The sequence below is a fragment of the Meles meles genome, chromosome 1 (genome assembly GCF_922984935.1).
Source record: "Meles meles chromosome 1, mMelMel3.1 paternal haplotype, whole genome shotgun sequence".
Taxonomy (NCBI): domain Eukaryota; kingdom Metazoa; phylum Chordata; class Mammalia; order Carnivora; family Mustelidae; genus Meles; species Meles meles.
Window position 1 is genome coordinate 90,145,341 of NC_060066.1, and position 19,382 is coordinate 90,164,722.

At 34.6% G+C, this 19,382-nt stretch overlaps 1 protein-coding gene and 1 pseudogene across 3 annotated transcripts in view; one reads left to right on the forward strand and one right to left on the reverse strand.

Moving 5' to 3' along the window:
• YTHDF3 (YTH N6-methyladenosine RNA binding protein 3) overlaps positions 1 to 19,382 on the reverse strand; it is a 39,709-nt gene that overhangs the window by 4,645 nt on the left and 15,682 nt on the right. For all 3 annotated transcript variants that reach the window (XM_046011156.1, XM_046011147.1, XM_046011138.1), the window contains one exon: positions 17,455 to 19,053. In XM_046011156.1, coding sequence (XP_045867112.1) covers positions 17,455 to 19,035 — 1,581 coding nt within the window. In that variant the 5' untranslated portion in view covers positions 19,036 to 19,053. The remainder of the gene's footprint in view (positions 1 to 17,454; positions 19,054 to 19,382) is intronic.
• On the forward strand, positions 5,999 to 6,121 carry LOC123927868 (annotated as a pseudogene).

Genomic DNA, 19,382 nt, shown 5'->3' on the forward strand with positions numbered 1-19,382 from the left:
TAAATAAAACAAAATGAAAGCAGACACAAAGCTACCTAATTAATCACATTCCAAAAGGATAAAAACAAAAATCCAACTAACATTAAAAAAAAATATATATATATATATAATTTGGTACTGGGGAGCTATAGTTTAATTTTACAAAGGCCCTAAGTGCTTAGAAAAAAACAGCCTAAACATAAAATCGAGTTTTAAACTGAAGGAAACAAATAGATTTGTATGAAAAATTTTGAAACCTGCTTTAATTAGCCAGATATAAAAATCTAGAGAAATTCATCAACTCCATGAAGAGTCCCAAAAGTACAGACCAAAAAAATGGCACTATTTAAGGATATGTAAGACAAAGAGAAATTTAACTCAAGGAAGATGATCAGCTATATCAATGAGGATCATGTTATTACTTAAACAGAAGTTAGAGATGCTATTTCAGTTTGAACAGTAATCAACTATGCACTTTAACTGGATCAAATTTAAAATATGTAAAATTACACATGTACTATAATAAATCTATGTGTGTAATGCGTAACTTCTAACTCAGTGGACAGAAAAAGAGGAAAAAAAATCAATCCAATAGAACAGATGGTTTGGGGGCGGGGGGGCTTGAATGATATACATTTAATTAGAAAGTACAAAATAAGACAGCAAAAATACACATTTATATCAAGAATCAAAAAAATGTATGTTCATCAATGAAAACAACAACTCAGATGCTTCAAAAATTCACTTATACATGATTACAAGAAAATAACCTAAAACATAATGACACAAAGTTAAAAGTAATGAAAAGACATAAGACAACATAAACCAACTAAAGACTGACAGAATTATATTAATACCAGACAAAACTCATTTAAAGGCAAAAACCATTGTTGGGAGATAAAATGGTCACTACACACTAAAAAAGACATTTTTAAAATAGGCTGTGACACAATATTAAGCTAAAAAAACTTTACATACATTAGAAGTTGTCAGAATTATAAAGAAAATTTGACAGGCTTCTCATCACAGCAGGAGAATTTAACACATTTCTCTGTAATTGGTAAAATGGAATTATTAGTAAAAATATAGGCTGCATATACATAATACAGAAAACGGAGGCAATTACAGGGTTCACAATGAACCACCACAAAAGGTGACTATATGTCAGACTAGAAAGCAAATCTCAATAAATACTGAAGAGTCCACGTCATACAACATCACATTTTCTGACATCAGTTTTAGAAGCAAAACAGGTAAACAACAACAAAACACCTTACCAACATTTGGAAATTCTAAAAACACACTTCTAAAAGTCTCCCCAAAAATCATAATGGAAATTCAAAAAATTTTACATCAGTACAATGAAAATGCTTAGTCTATGACCCACCAAACACTTAGGAATATACATGTGCAAAACTGAAAAGAATAAAAAAAGGCTCAAAAATAATGAGCTATCATCCAACTCAGTATGTTAGGAAATGAGTAATAAGTCCCCAAAAGTAGAAGGAATGAAATCAGATTGCAGCAGAAAATAATGACACAGAAAACAAGAATAAAGAGAACCAAAGAGAATAAAAATTGGTATTTGCAGGGAAGAGCTAGTGTCTGGAGATGGAAAAAAACCTAGCAACAGAAAAATCTCTGGAACGACTGATTTAAAATGATGATACATTTAGTAGTATCATGAAGACTGACACAACTAAAAAATAAAAATACTATTCATGCCATATGAAAAAAAACCTTAAAACAACTTCCTAAAAATATAATTTACCTACATACAATTTACCAAACTAAATTCAAGAATAAACAGAAAACCTGCAGAAGAGACTTCTAATAACTAAAGAACATAAATCAACAATTAAAAACTACCCCACACAAAAACCCATCACGCTCGTGTTTTTTTTATTTGTTATGTACCTATGTAAGTACGTATGCATGCACGTATGCAATCTCTACACCTAACGCTGGGGCTCAAACCCAAGACCCTGCGATCAAGAGCCAGCCAAGAGCCCCCAGACTCACATGGTTTTAGATGTACATTTAATTAGTTGTCCTAGAACTGATCATTCTAAAGTAACACCAACTATTCCAGAGACTAGAAAAAGGGGGAGCATCTCCTGAGTATTTTGAGGGTAGCAATACTTTGATACTAACAGTGTCAAGAGAAGAATGAAAAAGTAAGGTTAACAGTTTAGTCTCACTTGTCACAAAAGGATCTCTTCTAAGGCTGTTTTGCTGGTAACGGTGTAGAGAAGCAAAGGTGAGAATGGGAAGGCCAGTAAGGCTAGCACAGTTAAAAATCCAGTACAATAACAACAGCCCTTAGATGGTGATGAAAGATGCAGAGCTTGGATTTGAGATACATTTTGAAAGCAGAATCAACAAGACTGACTTAATTGATGTATCAACTGATTAGATACAGAGTTTAAGAAAGAAAGAGTCAAGAATGAGTCCCCTTAACTGGAAGGGCAGTGGTGCCCTGTACACAGAGAAGGTTTGGGGCAGGCAAAGAAAGAGGGGAGTTAGATTTCAGACACTTATTAGACAGCTGTGAGAAGATACCAAATAGGCAGTTCGACATATGAGTCTGGAGACAGGCAGAAAGGCCGGGGTGGGGGGTGGTGTATACATATTTGGAAGTCCTTAGCATTATAAATGTCCATCAACAAAACTCCGGTCTTCCTGAATATGGTCAATATCTTGGCTTTAAGACAACAAAACCCATATTTATATTAACAAGATCTAGAACTGAGCCTGACACTGTTAACATTAAATAAGTATTTAAATATAATGAGAGATCTACGGGCATGTTATTGACTACAGACCACTAGAAATATGAGATTAAGCAATGTGGAGCTATCAGTGATAACTTCTTCTGCTATTCTAAAATGATATACATATTATACAACTGACATCATAAATAACATGTACTGGTGTGTTGTTGGGAAGTAATACAGGAAGAAAAAAACCTGAATTATACAAAAGGAGGCATGGCCCAGTACACCTAAAGGGACCTAGGAAACAGCTGGAAAACAAAATTTTCTTCAGTGTCCTCAGAAGAGCCAAAAGCTTGCCCTTAACATTACAAATAGATAACTTACTTCCTTTTAATCACCTGTAGGTTTATCACTATTAATGATATTTCAGTAACCAGAACTGAGACTACATAAGCCACAAGGGAAAAAGCAACTGTGTATCTAAGAAGTCTCACCATCCAAAAAGAAAATGAGAATAAGCACAAGGAATGTAAGTACAATAAAAGAGAACTGCTGAAAGAGCCAGTGAATACCTGGTTAGGGGACAGGGGGGTAGAAAAAGAGAGACAGAAAGAGAGAAAGTAGGCAGGCAGTCACTTGAGACCCAAATGCAACAAACACCTTTTGTCTAGCTTGAATATCTGACTTTCAAATTGAAAATTTCAGTAGATGAATGAAAGGGCTTCAAAATGGTCATTGCCTTATTTAAGGAGTAGAATATTAAGTCCAAAAATTACCTCAAATTACAAAGCAGGAAAAAGAGCTAGAAATCACAAAGGAAAAAAAAAAAAATAAGAGAACCGTAGGCTAGATCTAAAACAAAACAAATATTCTAGAAGTAGGAAAAAGAACAAACACAAGAGCCAAATAAATAACAACTAAGTAACAAAAATTTTCATGAATTCTTTTAATATTCTTTCCTGCATGAGGTGGGGCTTGCTTTTCCTCCTCTAAAGTGTGGGGCTGGACATTCTGACTTGCTTCTAAGAACACAGTATGAAAAGGGAGAAAAAAAATACTTATGTTAGAGAAGTCTAGCGGATACAACCTAAACCAAATAATCAAAATTAGTATCACTGAGTATTAAGTTACCTATAATTAGATTGAAAAGGACACACCCGTTATGCAGTATTCTTCCCATAAACTCAGTCTAATTATGAGAAAGCATGAGGTAAACTAACACTGAAAGACACCTTAAAAAACATGTGCCCTGTAGTCTTCAAAAGTGTTAAAGCCATGAGAGACAAGGAAAGACAAAGAACTGTCTGTCATAGCTTAGGGAAGACTAAGGAGACAGAAAAACTAAATGCAAAACTGGTTTTCCATATCTTCAACAGAAACAGACATTAGTGGGAAAAGTGGGGAAATCTGGAGAAAGTGTGTAGTTAACAGTACTGTACCAATGTTAATTTCTTAGTTTGGATAAACATACTAGCATTATGTAACATATCAATATTAGGAGAAACTAGACATACAGAAACATCCAGTATTATCTTTGTAACATTTCTGTAAATCTAAAAATTATTCAAAATGAAGGTTTAAAAAAGCATAATGAAAAGCTAGAAAAAGGGGCACCTGGGTGGCTCAGTGGGTTAAAGCCTCTGCCTTCGGCTCAGGTCATGATCCCAGGGTCCTGGGATCGAGCCCCGCATCGGGCTCTCTGCTTGGCAGGGAGCCTGCTTCCTCCTCTCTCTCTGCCTGCCTCTCTGCCTAGTTGTGATTTCTCTCTGTCAAATAAATATTAAAAAAAAAAAAAAAAAAAAAGCTAGAAAAATACAAATCTCAAATACATTAAATATCATATTGCCATAGAAATATGAAATGCAGAGATGTTCTTCAGGGAACTGTTAATTTAATGGCGGTTCTGCTTCTTTTTATTGTTTATGGGGGAAAGTGTTAAAATTATGTCCCAAAGTTAAAACAAGTAAATTATCAGACTTCATTTTTAAATTAAAAAAAGGGAGGGAGAATAGGCATGTTTCAAAAAAAGACAAAATTATAGACAAAGAATGACTACAGTTAAAATATAGCAGATTCAATTCTTTAGGAAAATTAATTACTTACCAGGAATAAAATCTACTCAGATTGGCTTACTGACTGAAAAATTTCACACTAGAGAGCAAAACAAGGGCAGTAACAGATGGATAAAACCCCCAGCTGTTCAAAAGCCTGTACATTTGTCCAGATCCATTAAAGTGTTTTAATACTGAGATAAGCTTCTGACCTGCACTATCCCAAAAAACATGATCAATCATTTTGCATTAAGAAAGCAAAAGACAAAGAATATACAGGAAACAGATCAGTTCTATACTGTAAAAATTAATTCAACATTAAAAAAAATCATCAAGGGAAAGGATAATGATTATGCTTTGGAGGCTCTGTTTTGGGAAGCCAATTCTTCAATTTTTTTAAACTTACATTACTATGTAAGTGAGAAGGAACATTCTTGATCCTCTGCATGACCACATTATAATAAAGAAACTGCTTTAAAAGATTCCAGTGCTCAAGCCTGCATTTACACAATAAAGAAGTATTTCAGGTTTGAGTAAGTATATGCAGTCTGGTAATTTATAAACAATTCATCTGTGCCAACCAAAGATCAAGTAATCTCAAAGTGTACTATAAAATGGAAGAGTTAAGAGTAAGTTCAAATAGTGAAAAATGGTGGAGAACAGCTACAATATGTGTTAGTTTAGGTCCAAATGAGTAACAACATGATTCTAAGAAGTCCTAGAATTAGGACTAATTCATGTTTAAAGCTGTGATTTAGTTTCCAACAAAATAACATCATTCATCACACTAAATTTTTTGTTGATGTGTAGTCTGATTTTGGTTTTATAGTTTTCACTTAATTTCACATTCAAGACACACTATATGAAAAAATAAAATCACATACAAAATGAAACATAAAGATCAAACAAAATAAAATGGACTCTATTTACAGACAATGTGACTATTAGGCAGAACATCCCAAGGATATTCTATTAGAACTAAGAGAACTGATAGGTGAATTTACAAAAGTCACAGGATACAAAATATTTCTACAAACCAGCAATGAACAACTGAAAAAACTGAAATTACATTTACAAATACAAAACACTAAAAAAAAAATTAAAAATTAAAAAATACATACATAAAATATTTAGAATAAATTCATCAAGAGACATGTGATCCCCAACACTGAAAAATGTAAAATTTCAATGAGAGAAATTAAATATCTATCTGTCCAAGCAGATTGAGTTCCACAAAGAAAGGGCTCTTTAAGCTTTGCGCAGTGGCAGTATCGTAGCCAATGAGGTTTATCCGAGGCGCGATTATTGCTAATTGAAAGAAAGGGCTCTTTATCATTAGTGGCTCACTGGTAACCTTTAATATTTATCTGTTGACTAAGGGACCACACTTAAGAAAAGAACATACAGGATCAAAATATATGGTGATATAGGCTGACCAGAATACAAGATGTGTGCTAGTTTTCTCATATAAAAAGGATGGTCTGTGATCCCAGGGTCCTGGGATCGAGCCTGGAATCAGGCTCTCTGCTCAGCAGGGAGCCTGCTTCCTCCTCTCTCTCTCCCTGCCTCTCTACCTACTTGTGATCTCTGTCAAATGAATAAATAAAATCTTAAAAAAAAAAAAAAAAGGGGAGGGGGCGCCTGGGTGGCTCAGTGGGTTAAAAAGGATAGTCTGGAGACCCAAGAGCAGAGGCTCTGAAAGCCAAACAAAGGAATTCATATCCAACTCCATTTTGGATCAGATTTTAGTCTGCTTACAATAAAATGAAAATAATAAAATAATTACATTTCAGACTTTCATTAACAAGTGGAACTGTTCACTAGTAATTTTTTAATATCTTAGTTCTTTTATTATATATCCTGTAATCTTTTTTATTCCCTTATGTTATTTCAAATCCAAAAAACATCAGTATTGAATGTGTAATGTATAAGAATTGAAATACCTTTCAATAAATTCAAAGTTTTCTGCCAAGAAACAGTAGTCAGTTTCACTCAGTAATCATACAGTGCGATATAAGTAAATTTCTAAAGAAATTGCACATCAAAATTTTAAAACAAACTACTAGAAGTAAACAGAAAAGATAATTCAACAATTTGAGTTACTTCTGGAAACCTAAAAAAGAGATTTCATATTAACTGAGATATGTTCCTGCAGTTAACTATTTGCTGCTCAAGAAAAATAACTGAAATACCATTAAATTTAATGACTGTTCATACCATAACTGGTATAAAAGAGGTATCTCCGAAGGATATGTAATTAATCCAGTAAATACCGATAGTTCATTTAACTAAAACTCCAACAAAAATTCTTTATCAGCACTGGAACAAAATACAGCCACTAACTCTCCTATGGGATAAAAATATTTATCCAAGAAAAAAACAGAAACAAATCAGTATTATAAAATGTTAAATCAAAGCACCTCTTTTCTCACCTCTGGCCTACAAAGAATATTTATCAAGTTCAAAACAAGAGTCTACGAAAACTGTATCATCTTTTTTTTAACTGTATCATCTTGAATATACAACATGTCACTCAATGTTTTATGAGAGAATTTGTCACTTAAATATGCAATATAAAAAAGTTTATGGTATCCGGGCACCTGCTGGCTCAGTCAGTAGAGTATGTGAAATCTTAAGAGTCATGAATTCAAGCCCCATGTTGGATGTGGAGCGTACTTTAAAAAAAAAAAAAAAAAAAAAAAAAAGTTTATGGTATCCAGGTGCCAAAATCTACTTTCCAAAGAAATAGTCTCCAAATTTTACTGTAAAGATCAAAGGAAAAGCAAGATTTTATGTACTGAATTTGTTACTATTAATCATAATCAACTCACTCCATAAAAAAGAAAGTGCATCCATAAAAAAAAAATTTACCAAAAGGTGGTTGACCACAGACTACAACTTATTCTTGATCCTAAGAACTATAATTTGATTAATGGGAAAGCATTAAACTAAGTGTTCTACTGAGAAAAAGAAATATAGAACTGTCAGGGAAATGATTACTGTTGTCACAGGAATAGTTATTGTTGAAGTGACTTCTGTATATTAACAAAGATTTGGTTACTCTTGAGACAGACCTATCACCTTAGAATCAAAATTATTCCCATCATGAAAAATACTGTATGAGGTACTAAAACTTACTCTAGCCTAAGAATACCTAACAATATAATATACTATACATGAACAAAATACACAGAAGATTCTAGAAATTAAAACCACTTAATAACAAATTTATTATAATTATGTCTTATTTAATTCTACATAAACTGCAGGTTTTCATCTCTTTCTATACGAACAGGTAAATGCCATATTTTGGAAATTTATCTCAAAGTTACAGGCAATTGAAAACTCTAGTTTCTATATGGAGAGGGAACAACTATTAAAAAATTTCACTTGAGATTGTTTCCTGGTCAATAAGGATTTATAAGAATGAAAGAAACTAGTAGGATCGAAATGACTCACGGTCAAGTACAACAAAAGTAAAATTTCAATAAAAGGATTATCTAAACAGTCAAAAGTAAATTCTGCTGTGTAGACTACTTGAATTTATTTTATCTGTACAAATATACCCAGAACATTATTGGTTCTTTGTTTTCTTTCATTTTCTAATTAAACTAGCTTTATTATTAGAAGTAATACATACAAAGAGCAAGTTAAAGTAAAAAGTAAGTTCCTCTATCCACCTCTAGCCCTTTCTATTTTAAGTTCCTCCTAAAGGGTTGCCACTATTTAAGTAGCATTAGTATATATACTAATATATATTAGTGTGTGCGCGTGTGTATGTGTATATATATATATTTCTTGTTTTCTCAATGCAGACACCATCCATTCCCACTGAATATGACAGGTAATTTATCACAGTGGATGGGTATGTTATATTCTCCTTCTCTCCTCCCTCCTCACACTAGAAGCCACACTATTTTTAGTTTTAGTGATTGTCTTTATGACTCTAATATGCCAGGCACAACTGCTTGATACATCATCTTTAAACAATTAATTATGTTACCTTTAGAAAGATGAGAAAAATACTGCATTTATTTACCCTTCCTCAAATCTTTCCTCCCCATTCCATCTCATAACATTTTGTTCTAACTATAATTAAATCTTTTATATGCTAGTGTCCATTTCTACAGATGGAAAAACCAAAAAGCAGCATTCATTATGTAACTTGAATGATCAAGTACATAGTTCCTAAATTTAAAAAGTGCAGTGATTTAATCCAAAAAATAAAAATTCATTCAAGCTTTCAAACTTTACAAAAGGAAAGAGAGTCTTCAAAGCATCTACTCAGTTAACCAACAGTTAATCATCTGCTTATTTGCCAATCATTAGGTGCTAGGGATTCAGCAGAGAAAAAAGCAAGCCCTGCTCTCACTGAGTTTATGTTCCAATGAGAACATGATTGGCTAGAAATGTTATTTTCTTTTTAGCTTGCTTCACTTCTCCAAGGTCACTGGTTCCCCACTAAGGGCTCATTTCATTTGTCAGGCTTCAAAGACCACAGTGCCAATTTAACAGACTGAGTGGAGATGCACAGAGTCCTGAGGTAAACTACATACAACAAACATCTATTGGATGCATAGTCCCTGTTGAGAAAGACTTATTCTAGTATGACCAGTTAACAGGTGTTACCTGTCTTGAATTCCTTTTTCTGTTCAAAAACCTCTTCAGGTTACTTTCTCATGAAGGCTATGTGACTACTCCTGCACACCTGAAATCCTTATTTTGCACTTCCCTTTCAATGATATAATGTGACATACATCTTTAAGAACGTAATTCTATATATCCCCTTCCCCTCCATTCTGAAATAAGGTTTTCCGTACAAGTATCCAGAGTTGTAGATGGAAAAATTCTGATGATAATCTGATTCTCCTTCATCTGCAGTAGGTAATCTGTCTTTTGCTCAGGGAGCGTAAGATTTTCCCTTTATCCTGCCTTTACTTCTTTTCAATTTGAAAAAATACTGCTAGTTACTCAGCCTGAGCCCATTCCTTCTGAAAACATAAATCTTTTGTCTTTGGGCATTTTTCTCCAATCATTCTTCCCTTGGTTTTCTCCTTACTTTTTCAAAACTCCTTTAGAAAGACAGTGGGCCTCTCCCCTCTTTCCATCACTTCTTTCACCTTTTATATATATTTTTCATCTCTATTACTCCACATTTGGAAACTTCTTTGATTTGAAATTTCAGATCAACTGGACTTAAAAACATGAGCATTTTATTATCTGCTGCTCACTTTTATTTGCACATTCACGTTTCTCATTTCCAAGAACATTTTCTAGTTTTCTTTTTACATGTGAATCCAAACTAACAACAAATTAGTTTTATTTTTTTAAATTATCTTCTGCTCCGTAAATTCTTTTAGTGAGTTTGTCTTGGCTGTTCTGTCATTAAGCTTGATTTTAATCAAATACATCAAAAATATGTGTTCAAATCTAAGAATAAAGAATTAGGCAAATACGATGATTTCTCTTCCAGTTTTAAGTTTCACCAATGTCCCTTACTCTAAAAGACAGAGCATGACTTTCTAAGTATTATATAACCTGACAGGACGACTAGCAAACTCTTCCACTGGGTGCTTTGATGGCAAGGTAACCTGGAGACTTACTCCATTGTCAAAATAACCAGAAGAAAAAAAACAAACAAAAAAAGTCAGTCAAAGACCCAAACAAAAAAAGTCAGTGATGAGAAGATGGAATTAGCTTCTTAAAGTCCTTGTCTTTTGCCACAAGTAGGTCTAAGAACTTAATGAAAAACATGAACACACTAGGAAGAGAAATGAAAGAAAGAGTAACCACAGACCCAAATCTAAAATTTAAAACTAAAAACTCTGAAAAACCATAGGAAAAAATCTTCCCAAACCTTTGCCTTTACAAGACAAAGATTTGGGGTCAGACTAGTATAAGCCTTCTAAAATTGTTTTTACTATTTAAAATTGTTTGGCTATTCTAGGTCCTCTACCTGATCTTAGCCCAGGTCTTACACTAGAAAAAAGGCATAAAGGACACTGTAGATCAACAGACAAGAGTATTGTGGTTATATAAGAGAATATCCTTATCCTTAGAAAATATACACTATACGTTTGGGGGGGGGTAAAGAACCATGACATATGGAACTTATTCTCAAATTGTTAAAAAAACAAACAAACAAACACATAAAGCAAACAGGGAAGAATGTTAATAGGTAGATCTGGATAAAAGGCACATGAGTGTTTCAGGTATTATTCTCGTTCTTCCAAATAAATTAAAAATTATTTCTAAACAAAATAGTGAAGGAAAAAAGACTCATGTATGTTGTTGCATTCTCAATCTGTACTACTGTATTACTAAGTCACCAATTATTTTGGCTATTTTCTTGCTGATGAGCATTTAGGTTGCTACCAGTCTTTTTACTTCATTCTATCTACTTCATTGTTGTGTGTCTTCTCGGGTATTTGGGAAGTTTCTCTTAGGTATAACCCAGGAAAACTGCTGAATTTGAAGGTATATGAAATTTCAGCTTTTATGCAAGAGAATGCAAAACTACTTCCTCACATAGCTATTATCAATGCTCCTATCTGCAACTGCAGAAGAGATTTCATTGATCTAGTTTCTCCAGTACCTTATATCAAGTTTCTTAATTTTGCTAAATGAATGGATATAAACTATTTTCTCATTATAGTCCTAATTTGCATTTCCCTAGTTATTAATAAGACTGAATATCTTTTTATATATTTATTAGCCATATTTGTTTCCTCTTTCATGAAATGACTAACCCATCTTTTGCCCATTTTTCAATTGGGTTCATCTTTTTCTTAAACTGATTCACAGGAGTTCTTTACATATTCTTCATACTAATTTTTGGTCAGTTACATCCAACATTTCTGCAGTGCCTAACATGTCTTTCCAGTTTCATTAAAGCATCTTTTGGTGAACAGACTTTTTTTTTCAAGTAAGCTCCACACGCCCAACATCGCGTTTGAACTCACAACACAAGAGTCACATGCACTACTGACTGAGCCAAGTAAGCACCCCTTGATGAACAAATTTCAATTTGGTCAAATTTCATCAATCTTTTCTTTTATAATTAGTGCTATTGTGTGTCTTAAGAAATCCTACTTTACCCAAAGACCGAAGAATATGCATTTGGGAAAATATGACCTCCAAATATCACAAGGTTTGAAGAATTTCAGCAAAATACCAGAGGGGTCACACTAAACAATGACTTGCAAAACCTTTTATGTCAAAAAGAAAAAAGGCATAACAAGTAAAAAAAAATTCTACCAACACACCACTGATTATCCTCCTTAGCCAAGGAGGACCCATAACAGACAAGGAACAAACACAGCCTTCATAACTGCGATGCCAAGAGTATTTAAAAGCACTTATGCTGGAAAGCTAAAGTGTAAGCACAAGCTTATCTAAAAGAAAATCTACAAATAAAAGTCTACACATTCTTCCTGGACAAGGGATAACATCACCAGAAAGAAAACTGGACAAGGATACATGGTACCGCAAATGCTAAACAATTAACAAACAGAGAAAACTGTTACCTTACATGGTAATCTCAAACTCAAAGCAAAGTTAAATTACACTTACTAGCACATCCATGTACTGGTTCTCCCTTCTCATTTTCACAGACTGATGAAACACTACACTGGTGAAGTCAACAATGAACATGATTCTCTCATCTCCATATGTGCAGCAAGAAGAGAACATGCAACTAACACTAAGCGTTGAAAAGAAGAAAGAAAAAAACAACCCTGTTTTGAAGCAAATACGTGACCTGAATGATCCTCTTCCAGATCCAATGATGAAAGAAAATAAGTCAAAATGAGTCTTAAAATACCATTTCACAAGAAGGGATACTAATCAAACTATAATGAATCAAACTAAAAAGCTTCTGTATAGTGAAGGAAGCCATCAACAAAATTAAAAGGCAGCCTACTGAATGGGAGAAGATACTTAAAATACAAATAGGGGGTTAAAGACCCGGACATTTTTCCAAAGACGACAGATGGTCAACAGACACAAGAAAAGATGCTCAACACCACTAACCATTAAGGAAATGCAAACACAATGAGATCTCACCTCACACCTGTCAGAATGGCTAGTATCAAAACGACAAGAGTTAACAAGTATTGGTGAGGATGTGGAGAAAAGGAAACCCTCGTGTAGTGTTTGACAGAATATAAATTGGTGCAGCCACTGTGGAAAACAGTATGAAGGTACCTCAAAAAATTAAAAATAGAAATACCATACAATCCAGTATCCCACTTCTGTGTATTTATCCAAAGAAAACAACATGATTTTGAAAATATGTATACACCCCTATGTTTATTGCTGCAGTATTTATAAACAGCCAAAATATGCAAGCAACCCAAGTGCCCATCAATAGGTGAATGACTAAAAAAGATGGGGCACACAAAAACACACACAATAAAACATTACTTGGCCATTAAAAAAAAAAAAATCTTGCCATATGTAACATGGATGAACCTAGAAGTTATTCTACAGTAAGTGAAATAAATCAAAGACAATACCGTTATGATTTTGCTCACTTATATGTGGAACCTAAAAAACAACAGAACAGAAACAGACTCATAAATACAGAAAAAGATACAGGAGTTGGGGGAGGGGGTGAGGATGGGTAAAATAAGTAAAGAGGAGGAAGAGATTAAGAGGTACAAACTTCCAGAAATAAATGTCAGAGACCAACTGAAGAGATTATGCTGAGCGAAATAAGTCAAGCAGAGAGTGTCAAGTATTATATGGTTTCACTTATTTGTGGAGCATAACAAAGAACATGGAGAACATGGGAAGATGGAGAGAAGGGAGTTGAGGGAAACTGGAAGGGGAAATGAACCATGAGAGACTATGGACTCTGAAAAACAACCTGAGGGTTTTGAAGGGGTGGGGGGTGGGAGGTTGGGGAACCAGGTGGTGGGTATTATGGAGGGCATGTATTGCATGGAGCACTGGGTGTGGTGCAAAAACAATGAATATTGTTACACTGAAAATAAATAAATAAATAAATAAATAAATTTTTTAAGAAATGTCAGAGACCAAATGTACAGAACAGGAAATATTCAATACTGTTAATTACTGTAAACTTTGTATGGCAACAGATGGTAACTGTACTTATTGTGGTGAAAGTGTCAAATCACTAAGTTGTACACCTGAAACTAACACTGTCAATATTATATATATTTAATCCAAATCATGGCTGCCAGAGGTTAGACATGGGGGAAGAATGCAACACAAAGGGATAGTACAAGACAGTTTTCCAGAGATGATGAAACTATTCTGTATCCTGATTATGGTGGTGGTTACACAAACTTACAAATGTGTTAAAATTCATTTACTGTCCACTCCAAAAAAGTGAATTTACTGCATGATTTAAAAAAAAAAAACTTTTAAAAAAGATATGTACATGAATTTATAGGAGCTTCATTTACATTCTCCAAAAACTGGCAACAACCCAGAAATCCTTCAGAGGCTGGATGGATAAACTGTGGTAAATCCACACAATGGAATGATGTTTTGTAATTAAAAGTAACAAAGAACTGATATATAAAACAACACTGATACACTGCAAAGATATCATGCTAAGTCAAAGAAGCTAGTCTTAAAAGCTTACACACTGTGCAATTCTGTTTATATGACATTATGGAAAATGCCTTACAGAGACAGAGAACAGATTAATCCAAAGGGGGAAGGAAGCATCTGACTACAAAGAGGCAAAAAAAGGGAATTTACAATTTTACTGTATGTAAATTTTAAAAAAGAAACAAGTTAAAAACCATATGAAAGAGGAAGAAGTTTCAAAAACGATAAATACAGGAAACAGAAATAAGCTTTAGGCAGTCAGCTTTGTGCTCAATGAACAAGATGGACTCTGGATCAAATACAAAAAAGAAAATCAACAGATATAAATGGGAACTAGATGTAATAATGTAAGCAAACTAACATTGTCACCGAAGAATTCAAAACTTGACAGATCACAAAACCAACACAAAGCAAACCAAAATAATGACATGGAAATTCAAATTTTAAAGTCTCCGAATACAGAGAAAAATGATAAAGAACCAATAACACCCAAGGACAAAGATTCACTATATTTTTTGACATAACCAGAAAAAAGAAAATATAAATTAAAAGGAATAAGGATAGACAAAGGATTAAGGAAAATTATAATAGAATATTATAATAGAAAATTATAATAGAATACTAAACACATTCCAAATACATGTTCATATTTTAAGAACCTTTTGTAGTACACAGAAATAGCTATTTCCAAAGAAAAAATTTAGGCTGGCCTCAGACTTCTCCATGATATAAAACTATAAATAATGTAATATAAATATAAAACTATAAATCTAAGCCTGAATGAAAAACTTGTGGCCTAAGAATTTTATATCCAGGTAAACTGCTATTCACATATCATGGCCAAAGAAAGAGATTTTCTGAATCTAGAAGGATTTAACAAATGTATATTTATATTATATATAATCAACAAATATATATACCAAATTAATTTTCCTTAAAAAGAAAAAAAGTTACGTAAGAGTCAAAAAAAGAGAAAAGGATTCAAAATAAACATGTCAGAGGTGGGTCAGACATCATCAAGACTGGCAGTAAGCCATGAAACAATTTAAATGTACAATTTTAAAGTTTAAAACTTATTAACTTTAAATCACTGTGTTGACGTAAAACAATATGTAACTGTCATAAACAATTCCTGAGACAATTATATAAATAAAAGTAGGACTAAATTTTCAGACTGGGTAGGGAAGAAATGTAGAAGACATACAAGGGTGAACTCTCCTAAGTGGTGGGAGGGAAAAAAAAAGAGTTGAGAAATAATTCCTTGCCATGCATCTTTTTCCGTGAGCAATCTCATCCCACTTTCGCAGAAACAACTATTTAAGAACAGAAAGCTCCCAAATCTGACTCCCATATCTAACTGCTTAATTAGAGATTTCACTGTATTTCTCAAAAGCATATTACAATCAGTACATCCTAAAAGGAAAACCTGCACCCCACTTTTCATATCCCAAATCCATTCTCCTGATCCACTATTTGTAATGGCTGTTCAGTCTGACCATTTACTCAACCGCTAAGCTCAAAAATTCAGGAGATACTTTTGATCCCTTTTTCTTCATTCTCCCACATTTACTGCAATCACTAGCACCAGAATCACCTAGGTGTGCTTGTTAAAAATGTACACCACCAGGTCCCTTACCAAATACAGCTGACCCTTGAACAACATGGGTAAGAACTGTGTAGGCCCACTTATATACAGATCTTTTTCTGTCAAATACAGTCAAATACTGTCAAATACAGTACTTTCTCTTCCTGGTAATTTTCTTAATACCATTTTTTCTCTAGCTTACTTTATTGTAAGACTACAGTATACAATTCATGTAACATACAGAATATGTGTTAGTCAACTATGTTATCGGCAAGGCTTCCTGTAAACAGGAGGCTATTCATGGTTAAATTTGGGGAGAGGCAAAAGTTATACACAAATTCCAAACTAGGAATCAGGCACCCTTAACCTGCACATTGTTCAAAGACCACCTGTATATCAGATTTTCCTATAGTGGGTCTCAAGAACCTGTATTTCCAAGAAGCACCTCAATAATTTAAGAGCCCTAAGTTTTACAAACGACTGCTCTAGAATCATTATTTCAATTATTATTCACCAGTGACGAATGTTCACCAAAATAATTCCCTTGTCTGCATGGACCAAGAAGCCGTAAGACATGTAAGTTCACACACAGAAACGAATTACTGACATTTTTAGAGTTAAGTTTCTGCTTATCTTAATTTCTACATAAGAGCTTTCAAATAGTAACCAACATAATTTATTTAAAAAGCTTCTAACTTTATCCCTGCTACATTTGAAAAGAAATTTAAATGTACTCTCTATGGAAAAGTCTGCTAGTTGTCTTCTCCATCCTTTATTTTTCCTCTTAAAAACAGGACCCCATTTTTTTTTCATGGTTTGGCACAAAAAACAATCCCCAGCATGTCTTGCTCTGAGCGCCCCATGATCAAATTCTGGCCTATATGAATCAAGCAGAAACAGTGGATAACTTCAGGAAAGTCTCCCTTAAAAGTCCCACAGAAGGTCAATAACAGACTAAGAAATCAAATTCTGCTGTCAAAATCTAAAAGCCCATGCCTTCCCAACTCTAAGTTGTTTTCCTCATGTCAAAGCCTTACTATACTTTGGACAAGTGCTTTAAGTGTACAAATTACAAAATGGTTCAGAAAAGAATTTCAGGGAAAAAGTCTGTTTTACTTCTCATAAACAGGAAATAAATAATACTCAAACATTTATTTATAAAAGCTGTTTCAAATGCCTAACACATTTTTGTGTAAAATTAATTTTAGTATTAGTATTAGAGCCCCTCACCAGTTCCCGAGTCTGCTTAGTTATAAATGCAGAACTTATGGAACTTTGATGAACACAACTCAATGACTTTTATCACCTGAGTATGAAGAATAGGCAAACTCAGAGTAAGGACGACCCTTGGGAAGAGAAAATGATGCCCATGTGCCATGAGAGGCCCTGAAGGGAGTTAGCAGGGTTCTGTTTTTTAAGCTAAGTAGCTGGTTTCCTTTAGAGTAAAGCTCCTAAACTCAGAATGTAACATTAAAGAAGACCCATCCATACACACCACCCCAATAAAAAGACCCTACACAAAAAATTACTATACTCTTACCCTACGCATGGCTTCCTCCTCTTCTTGACGCTTTTCATAATGTGCAAAGTCATCAAAGATTGAGGTGGTATGCTTGAAAGTAGCAATTATTTTAAGCACTTGCTTAGCTTTTTCTAGGGGTACCTCTTGAGTGTCCCTTGAATTGGTAACTGGTTTGTTGTCATTATTTTCTAAGCGAATATGCCGTAACTGGTTATTGGGAACATCTTTGACAAAGATCCATTTAACTTCAAATTTGCCCTTCCACTTATCCTGAGACCAGACACCAGCATATGCATTATAGTCCACAACAGACTTCATTTCAGCCACTCCACAAAAATGTCCACTGCCATTCACACTGAAGAGTAAATAGAGTGGGCCTTTCCCATTCAGGGAACGGTAAGCTGCATCCAAACGCTTATTACCATGCTCAGTACTACACCAGATAGAGTACTTAATTGAACGGTGTATGTCATCCTCAGAATAGCTTTTAATTATAAACACACGTCCATTCTTCAGGTTCCAGTCAAAGTCTTTGGGATTATAATTGTTTATGGCCTTTAGCTTCTCCAGCACTGGATGCACTTCTACACTAGAAGGTGAAGCACTGACAGGAACAACACCTAAACCAAAGTTTTCACCGCCCACTCCATTGTTCTGGTTGAATCCAGCTCCCCTATTCCGAGGAGCTACCCAGCGATTCTGCAGCTGCTGCTGTTGGGGCTGCACTTGGTGAGGCTGGGCCTGTGGCTGAGGTCCTTGTTGCTGCTGTGGTTGTGGTGGCTGAGGCTGCTGTTGAGGCAGTTGGCTTTGCACCAATGGTGGTGGTTGAATTAATGGCTGAGGCTGCTGGATTATAGTTTGAGGAGGCAGAACTGGTTGGGTTGGTGGAGCCTTTACCACTGACCCCTTTTCATCCCAAGTTCCAATATTCATGTTGTGTTTTATAGGAGGTGGTGGTACAGCAGAACCCCCAATTCCCACATTGCCCTTGGGTTTAAGTTTCGGTTGAGGTTTGGCAGGCTTTCTGGCAATGGCAGCCCAAGAGGTCGGTTTAGGCGCTGCACTGCTAACTGGGGGCACACTATTGGTTGCAATGCTAGTCATACCACTGCTGCTCAAGGCTGTACCTACAGTTTTTGTCACTGCAGCTGTCAGGTCACCACCAATTTTCAGTCCGGTCATGCCTTGCTCAATACTGCTAATGCCAGGCACCTTACTCAAAGTATCACTGCCAAATCCAGCCTGTCCATCTGTAATAGCTCTCCCAAGAGAACTAGGTGGATAGCCATAACTGCTACTATAAGCAGAACTTTGTGTTGATTGTCCCTGAGATCCACTTGTCCCCCATGTAGAGAAATCAGCATTACCAGGAAAAAAGTTAAATCCATGTTGACCAAGAAATGGAGGGGTATTTCCTAATGCCCCAGGTTGACTAAACACACCATCTGGTATATAATGATGTTCTCCATTACTCATTTGTCCATAGGTTGTCAGATACGGCATAGGTTGGTCTCCAGCCGTGGACCATGCTGCTTCCCCAAGAGAATATGGAAATCCAATGGATGGAGCATAGTAACTAGGCATATATGGATCTGACATTGGTGGATAGCTGTTACTCTGGAAGACAAAAGACCATAATCAGGAGCGAAATATCCTCTGAAGAGCAAGGGGAAAAAAAAAAAGACTCTGAAAAATTAAAATCAAGTAGTTTTAAATAAATGAAAAAGATACATCTATTCCAGATAAAATTAAAAGTTCAAATCCAATTTTATCAAGGCAATAATTTGCTCGTATTTTAACTTTAAAATATTTGTTATAAAATTGCAGGGGTTTTTTGGGAGGGGAGGAGATGGGTAGGATGGGATAATTTTTAAGAGTCAGATCTTCTGGCACATTTTAAAAATACCATCATTTCTACAAAAATCTTAATTATAAACTTGCAGACA